At 49.9% G+C, this 9,048-nt stretch overlaps 1 protein-coding gene across 3 annotated transcripts in view; it reads left to right on the top strand.

The window, feature by feature from the left end:
* Nucleotides 1-390: 390 nt before the first annotated feature.
* LOC144138479 (pituitary homeobox 3-like) overlaps nt 391-9,048 on the top strand; it is a 234,308-nt gene continuing 225,650 nt past the window's right edge. For 2 of the 3 annotated variants that reach the window (XM_077670775.1, XM_077670784.1), the window contains exon 1: nt 775-1,059. In XM_077670775.1, coding sequence (XP_077526901.1) covers nt 834-1,059 — 226 coding nt within the window. In that variant the 5' untranslated portion in view covers nt 775-833. The other variant, XM_077670793.1, reaches the window with a different exon arrangement.

A 9,048-nucleotide genomic window follows, 5' to 3' on the forward strand; every position in this document is an offset into this window, starting at 1 on the left:
CGCCCGAAGAAGCGAAATGACTGATTTCGACATTCTAGTTTTCCTTGTTTTTAGTACGGCATTATGCCCCACTCGTGGCCGCATGCATGCGTTCCTCTAGCTGTTAGCGCACGACGACAGCAACCGAGTCCAAGATGAGCACGCTCAAGGGCTTCACGGTTCAAATCTTCCTAGCGGAGCAAGGGGGTGCTGCAATTCGCTTTTCGCGCCCGCGGCCCGTGCCTGGTCGCGAGGACCGCCGTAGTCCCCGTTGCGCAGCCGTTTTCTTCGCGGCAAATAACTGTAATCTGCGCGTGGCGATGAGACCGAGGAGCACCTCCCGCGATAGCGGCGTGATCGGCGGCGGGACCCACCTGCGCGCCGCCACGCGTGGGCTCGGGGCGAAGAAGGCGCGAGAGTGCGGCGTCGCCCGTGCGACCGGCGCGGGCTGGCGGCGTTTTTCCGGGGCTGGGGCACCGGCTGAGGCGCCCCGAGCGGCGCCTCTCCCTCGCGGGATGAGAAGGGTGGCGGCGAAAGGAAGAGGCGGGTTCGCCGCAGGCTCGGAGGCGTGATCTCGACCGGCCAATCGCGGCCGCCTCTGGCCGAGCGGTCGAAGGGGCCCCTCCCCCCGGTGACGCGCGCACGGGCTTTCTCCCGGCGGCGCGGGAAGAGGAGGCGGTTGGCGACGTCGGGCCTGCAGCGAAGGAGGCCGAGAGAGGAGGAGGAGGGCGAAAAAAAAGGGCGGCATGCCGCGGCAGCGTGGCGACGCGGCCTAGGCGAAGGGTAAGAGAGGCTTGGCGTAAATCCCCCCGGCGCGGAGAGACGCGCGAGCCGGGTCGTGTGGCGGCGCGGCGATGGAGTCCCTAAGCGACCCGCTGTGCCTGCAGGATCTGGTGGCCGGCGGCGACCCGATGACACCGTCCATGACGCTGGCCACCCTCGCACCGCCGGTGGCCATGCACCATCACCACCACCATCACCACGCCGCCGCCATGGCGGGACACCACCTGGGCGGCGCGCTCAACACGGCCTGCTCGGCCGTTCTGCAGCAACACCACGATGCCGAGCAGAAGAAGCGAGGTGAGGCCTCCCCGAGCTCCGGTCGTGGCGCGTGCAGGATTTGTGACCCGTGCTAGCTAACTGCCCATGCTAGCTAACTCGGGCAGCATCGTTCCAGCGCACAATTTCAAAGCTCGATGACAAATCGCGCAAACCGGGCTTCGCCGTGCCATCGCTGACGGTCTCGCGACCGCGCGTCGCTCCCGGGCTTGCCGGGCGCCGCAACTGCAATGCGAAGAACGCGCTCCGTCTCAAGTCACTTTGAAGGTGCTTGCTCCGCGTTTTGTGTGCCCTCCTGAACGGCTGTCACCGAAAATTTCGAGAAGTTGCGCGTCCGTGCATCAAGCGGGCGCGTGCATTCGGCACGTGTGTACGAAGGGGTCACCCATTGGACGTGCGTTTGAAGCCCCGATCATGTTTGAGTTGAGGCTCGCAAAGTTCGTTGAGCCTAATTTTCGTACGACCACTAGTAGCGAAAAACGCAGAGAATGGGAAGCGGGTTGTGCGTGGTTGCATCGCCTAATCCGTCGCTGAAGCACCTCCTGGCAACTTTCGGATCCAGCCTCGTGTGGCTGGGTTATTTCTCCCAAACATTGCAGGATTGCGGCTCGCAGGCTTTATACGTTTAGTTGGCAACTTTTGTGCGCACACGTGTACACCGGTACTGAAAATATGACGAAAATTATACACTCCATTTCGGTTGAACGCGAACTGTGCGTTAAATGAGTTCTGGGCCCAACTCTAGGCCACTGGTTCTGGTATGGGGCGAAGTGCTTCGGTTCAGTGTGGGGGTCGCTGATGAGCGTCGCCTCGCCGTGAAAATCGCCGGGCTGTATACCGCAATATGAAAACCAGAGCGCATATCGTAAGCCGATGTGGCCATTTTCGTTTTGAGGCTCAACTCACGGTATTTCCCGGGTGACGGAAAGTGCCATTTGGACGACCACGTCACGTGGTCTTTGCGCGTTCGGTGTATGTCGCTCCGTGTTGTTCATCCTCACATCGCTATCAATTTCGCGTTCCCTTTTATGCGCTCTTCGTTCCTGTTTCATCGCGTCCAAGTCTCTGGCCAGCGCGTCGTCCACGCCAGCTGGATTTTAATCAGCTGTGTGCACATGGCATATACTTCGCGAACTCTCGTATGCGATGACCTGAACGCTTCGTCAGGGCTACTACGGCATTGCGTATTTAGTATTGGCCTTTATGCGTCCCGCCATTCCTTCCGCATATCGGGCGTGCTACACTCACAGTGTCGTCGTCTGCGCGTGCGCGAGTTTGCAGTGAGAACGCGTGGCCATTCACCAACCGCTGCGGCATGGTGACGCACGATTGTCGCTGTCGCTGCTCCCCCCCCCGAACTGGGCTATCTAATCAACATGTATGTGTTGACGGCGCAGAAAAGCGGCCACATATATGTCGGAAAGAAAGTGGGCCTTTTCCGCATTACATTTGCGGTGTGCTGCTTCTTATTCGGGGAAAAACGACTCCTTAAACGCAGTATTCACACGCCCACACACAAATAAATAAAAAAAGAAATACCGCGACCTGCATTGCAGTATATCTTGGGTCGGTGCAGCATACCCTGGGCGGGTATAGTGCACTATACGCGCTCTAGAACGGGCATACATGTTCTATAGCTGCCCTCGGGCTGCACTGCGTAGCTCAGCGCGGACATCGTACTCGCTCTGGATATGCTTGAAGCTAATAATGGTATTATGTATGCAATGTATACCGGTATAACAACCTGTGAAAAGTTTAATTATGGATCATTCTAACGCGCGGAAGGAAAACAAAAAGCACGATAGCATGTGCTTTTCAACAACATTCCTAAAACATCTTTATCTCAATCTTACTCTTTGGGAACCATAGCGTTTATGTTGTGAACACAAAATAAATTAGCTTTTCTTTTTTGTGAAATCAGATTTGTGGGCTGTGTAGTTTAATTGACGTTTGTATATCCGACGTCTAAGGTATACACATTAAACACATAGGGTTCATTTCAGCTGTTCTTTTCTCTTTTTTTTTTTTTGGACATGGCAGCCTACCAGTCAATGGGATAAAACTGTACTTATAAGCAAGCGTATGTTTTGATATCATGCGCCCTGTGCAGGATACAGGGCTCTGTGAATGGCTGACGTCAGAAGTGCACCGCTGGTGATTGAAAGTTTTCCGCCTATGCGACGGACCAGCCGACCAAATCGTTTGTTATTAAACGAAGCATTCAATGCGATTCCATAGACAGCAGTTCGTCGCAACCGGCCACCCTTTCACTGAATGATCGAGGCCCGCTGGAAAAAGCGAATAAATTTGACTGGCATTAATTTCGATGGTCTTGGAAGTTGACCGCGTTATTTGACGGTCCCAGAAGTATCGACTTCAGTGGAGGCATGTGGGCAAGGGAATAGGTTTCTCGGGGTGGTCGATAGGTGACGTCCGGGTGATCGCCCGAATACCGCGTGGATGATGCTAACCGGACGCGGGGATTGCACGCCGGCCTGAAGCGGTATACGCAGACACGATTGGGCTTCCGTGTATCCTCACAACGCCGCAGTTGAAATGGTACGGAAGCCGCGGACGCGTCGATGAATGGGTGGCCACTTTACAAACAGATGCAGTTACTTTTCAAATGGGGGGCCAGGAAGCGAATTGTGCAACACAATGCACCGGCTGCAGCAACTGAGAGTCTTTAAAGGGACAGACAACCGGTTTTTCCGGAGCCCATGTCATTTAGCTCATATGAAGCCAGCATTTTAATATGGTGGGCTATCTGCAAGGAATTTCTTAGTAAATTGGCGGGAATAATTTTAATTCGGCGCTAATGTTTCGGAAATCTCAAAGGTGGCGCAATGTATAGCGCCTAAAAGTGCACACTACCGTACGTATACAAACAACTCAGTAGATTTCAATGCGTGATTCAAAAACCGCATTAAGGAATACGATAGACTGCATTTGATTACGGTTTTAGCTGGGGGCAAGTTTTTAAATGCGCCTTTTCATCGCACGCACAGTTAAAAAAAGCATGTTTCCGCGTGGCTCCCTGTCATAGTTGCCAGCATTCGTTTGGCAGCATACATGGATCTAAAAATTCCACTTTCAAATGTTCTAGGGCCCTATCAAGCGAACCGTTTCTGTTGTTCTTAGTGATACCCTTTAATTTGGGATAGATAGCGTATAATCCACAAAAATCGCTTGTCTGTCCGTTTAACCCACATTTCGTCAACGGATTAGGGCTTTTCGTGACTTAATATTAAGTGATGAGCGTGAATTCACTGTTTCCTGCCCACACATGACCCCAACCCTCCAAGCTCCCTCCCCCCCTCCCCCCCCCCCCCCCCCCCTCCTAGCCAAAACAAGTTCACGTTCGTTAATCCCCTGAACACTTAAACAGTGCTCTCAAGCACCGCAGATCACTTTTTTAAAGAAAAAAGTAATCTGCGGTGCAGTGCCATGAGGTATTGACTGGTGGAGCGTAGTGCAGTGAAGCCTTATTTGCAGGATGCGCATGCAAGCTCGAAAGAGTAGTTTTACTGGACGCACTTGTTGATATTGTTGCGCGCGTAGAACCTCGATAATTCGTTTTTCATTTATTCGAAATTCAGGGATACGTTGTGGAACATTCTGGGTCTTGTAATAAACAATAAAACTTGTCTTTCCATAATTCGGGAATTGGCGTTAGAAACATCTTTCCCACCCGCCAGGTTCTTAGTGGCTAACCCGTTATACTGCTGAGCCCAGGGGACGGGGTGTCAATCCCGGCCGCAGCGGCCGTTTTTCTGAGAAAAACGGGAAATGAAAACGACAGGGAAGTCGATATTTCGGTGAACGTGAAATATTATCAGATGGTGTAAATAAATTCGGAGCCCTCCATTACGGCGCGCCTCAAATGCCCATGTGTACAGTTGGCGCGTAAAGCTCTAAAAAATTGAAGAAAAAATACTTTCGCCGGTGGGCGGTGATCGAATTAAAGAGGTTCTATCCTGTCGCATGTCCCAGCCCTGACGCGATCGCAACCCTCGTGTCACATTGTGTGTTATCTCGAGTGATCATCGCTCATTCGGCGCATTTGCTACAGTGTGCATGAGTGTTTAACCCGTGGAACATTTCGAGGGTGCGAGTTAAGGATTCGCCGAGCCCTGGCACATGAAATCCTTTCTCCTCTGGTGCCTGTGCATATTGGTGACTTGCAATCGCATTTTATGCAGAGTTGCACGAGACCAGTCATTTTGTGTGTGTGGCGCCATAGTGTTTACAGTTGCTATCTGTGCAGTGTGTTGTTTGTATATTAATTTGGAGACAGAACCATGCCAGTTTTATACCCTGCAAGCGTGACAACTGAACGCATCAATGTGCGCGGGTTTACTTGCAATTGCTTTCAGTGTTGTAGAGATCAATATCACGGCCTAAGGCACTATATATTCACCGAAATTTTCGAACGATCATTGGCTCTTTCGCATCCCTAGAACTTACCATTGGCTCTTTCGTATCTCTATAGAACTTACCCCACTACGCACGCGCAGACTCAATCATTCTATGAAACAGCTTCACTGTTTTATCCATTCAGCTTAGCGCACTGTCTGACGTTGCATACATTTCATTTGCCTCGCCGTCCATTACTATAGAAGAAATCACCATCTTAACATCAAACCTTACCACTGTAGAACTAACACATTCAAATTTAGTTTTTTTTCCCCTTTAACCGCAGAATACTGGAACGGATTGTCTGGTGACACCAGTTCCCTTCCGCTTGAAAAAATTATGTTTGCCATTTCTGATTGGTAGTCATTGGGCTTTTGTTATATTGTTCCGCCGCTCTGTTTAATTGCTGTTCGAACTTATTCTGTTGTATGCTCACTCCTGCCATAGCCCCAAGAGGGGGGGGCTGCAGTATTTACAAATAAATAAATAAAATAAATAAATTTTTCATTAAAGCGTGGTCCTTGCGCCATTGTGATACTATACACCTTTTCATGCGTTAATCTTTCATAAGATCAGGGCATGCCCTGGGCTGTGTTGCGCATGTGCAGTTACATATTCCTGTCGACTGCGCCAATTATGGGAGTGCTAGAACAGCCCACTGATAAAATGGCAGCTTCCAGGACGAAGAAGTTGAAAAGTTCTATATATGCCGCGTTAGAGTGTGCAATGTGTACGAAAAAAGGAAGAAAGAAAACGTTGACAGTCCGTCACGTTCTTCTGATGGAAGTATGGCCCAGATTTTCAAGAAACTGTTGCAGCGCAGAGAATGGTTGCGCAGACTGCATTTGTGCTATCGCTTCGGGCGAGACTTGGATATGTGCATACATACGGAGCAGCGCACCGAAATGAGTTGTAGCCCCTGTCTAATTGCATTAACCGCTTGAAGTATACAGAATGTGCCTATGTACCTGCATTTTTTAACGAGAAAAATTAGTTCGAAGGTTTCGCTCCCCTGGCTGGCTAGGTGACGTCGATTATGACGTCACACTGGCATGTCCTCGAGAAGGAATTTAGATAGCGGTTAGCAGGTTCAACGTATATGTAAACTGCGTGTGAACTAAGATAGCGTCAGCGTTACCCACAGACTATAGGCGAACGCAGAAATTTGGAAGACGGGGATAGCATCAGGGCACATTGTAACCCAGTGTGACGTTATTGTAATGGCCTGCGAGGCGTCTGCGATGTGCACCTGGTGCTGTCTCCTCGTCCGAGGATTACGGGCAAGCTACGGCCCTGGGGTTTGTCTAAATAGGGACGTATATAGGATTTCGTGACTTGAACTGCGCATTGCTGTAACAATATAAGTGGTTCAGAAGTTCTCTTGAGTGTCCCTTTAACACAAAAGCTGCGTCAATTTTCCGCGACGCGGACGCATATACTCGCAGACCACATACCCTTCACATATGTACTTAAACCAACGCTTACAGCGTAAAATGACAAATGCTGGGAATATACATTTCGATGACTGCATACTATAGTCGCGTGATGTAGGCGAACTAAGTAAAATAAGAATACTTAATTTGCAAGCGTTTATTGTTCGAAGCATATATTCCGGCGCTGTTTCCAAACACAGATCGTACAAGCAGTGAGCAGTATACGAGACGGCCAGGTCCCGATTGGCGAAAGCATTCAAAAGGCGGTTTACGATGTAGCGGCGAGTATTGATTGATTGATTGATTGATTGATTGATTGATTATGAAGTTTCACGCGCCGACACTGCACAGGCGATGAGGCGCGCTGTAGTGGAGGGCGACAGGTTAATTTTGACCACCTGGGGGTATTTAATGTGCCCCGAAATCTCGAACACACGGGCGCTTTCGTTTTTCCCCTGCATCAAAAAAGCGGCCGCCACAGCCGGGAATCGAACCCGCGCCTCTGGGCTCAGCAGCAAAACGCCTCAGCCACTGAGCCACCGCGGCCTGCAGGAGCGGCGAGTATTGCTCAGATGTGTGTAGTGCTTCCAGATGCCAGATGGACCATTGGAAAGTGAGGGGCAAATGGCGCAAGCGCCTTTCTGGTCAGCAAGAAGGCGTCTTTTTTTTTCGTATGTTTGCGCACGTTGGGAGCGCTGTGACGGGTATAGCAACGGTGATCGAGGCGCGTGTACTATACCAGAATTTCCGAGTGAACGCTGGGTCTCCAATTCCAGTCGGAGAGTTTGACAAATTAGTGCTATGTATATACGCTGACGACGTTCGATTGAAGGAACAAGGATAAAGTACTCATGGAATCAGTATATTGTAAACGCAGCCGATGGTGTACTTCCGAAATTAAAAAAAAAACAATAATAGATTGCAAATGTGGTATTGGTACAACTAAATGCCCCCGGGAAAAAAATATGCGTTTAGTTTATCACGTGCCATTCGATCCTTCAACAACCAAGAGAGCCGTATATCCCGTGGGCGGGTCAAGTAGGGTTTGCGTATAGGCAAACGGGCGCCTTAACGTTTGTTCAGGTATGGCCTGAATAAAAGTTCTTCCTACTGATTTATTGCAACTGCTTTCATAATTTTTTTTTTCTAAGAACTATGTTCTTTGATTCATGCGAAGAGTCTATGCATGTCGTTGTGCTGCTCAGTCCAGGTGCGCCGGTTCGATTGCCGACCGCGGCAGCCGCTTTTCTGATGGAGGCGAAAAGCGAGAACGCTCGTGTGTTTGAGCTTTCGGCGCACGTTAGACATCCCCAGGTGGTCCAAAATTAATCCGGACCCGCCACTACGGGACGCCTCATCGCCTGTCTAGCGTCGGCGCGGTAAATCCCATAATCAATCAAATGATTCATGCGAAGAAGTTCGCATTTGTACTGATGGTAATTCCTGCCGAGGAACGTTTTTGTTCTTCGTTTTCTTTTTGTTGTTCTCATAAATTTGCTGCAATTGATGCATTTTTGTTTGGAATTGTTTCACGCCGAAATTTAAGTGGAGTTTAAAACCGGTGAAATCATTTGACTGCCCCTGTCTGTTTGTGTACAACAGAAAACGGGGACAGGTGGGGAGGGGGTCAATATATGCATGCAGTGGCACAAATGGCGCCTTCTTACCGCACTTTAAATGTTAAATTTATTTAATTTTAAAACAAGCTCAACTTCGGCTTTGGTTCCGAAAAGGAAAGGGGATGGTTTTTCGAAACGGTTTCTCGGCTGATGCTGGCGGTGTTTTTTTAGTACACACTAAAAATTTTTACGCCCAAAAGGGTGCTTCAGCTTGTCGCCGCAGGAGCACCCTAAAAACTGAATATTTTACGCCCTTTAGGGTGCTTGGATTTTGTCGCCGCAGGAGCACCCTCTGTGAAGCACCCCAGAAGACAGGTGCCTTATAAACACCCTTTTCCGCCTAAAAGTATCCTAGGGTGCTACTTAGCACCCCAATCTGTAGGAGCATCTTCTGCAAAAGCACCCACCTAAAGGGGTACAAAACGGGTGCGTCATCCTCGGTTCACAGGTGCAGCAGGTGTGAGACCACATATTGCACAATATCACACACGATTATGGTATGAAACATTCGTGCTTTCCAAGCTCGGTTCTGTGAGACATTC

Source organism: Haemaphysalis longicornis, unplaced genomic scaffold (genome assembly GCF_048455015.1).
Source record: "Haemaphysalis longicornis isolate Haplotype H1 unplaced genomic scaffold, Haemaphysalis longicornis Haplotype H1 scaffold_1, whole genome shotgun sequence".
In the NCBI taxonomy this organism is placed as follows: domain Eukaryota; kingdom Metazoa; phylum Arthropoda; class Arachnida; order Ixodida; family Ixodidae; genus Haemaphysalis; species Haemaphysalis longicornis.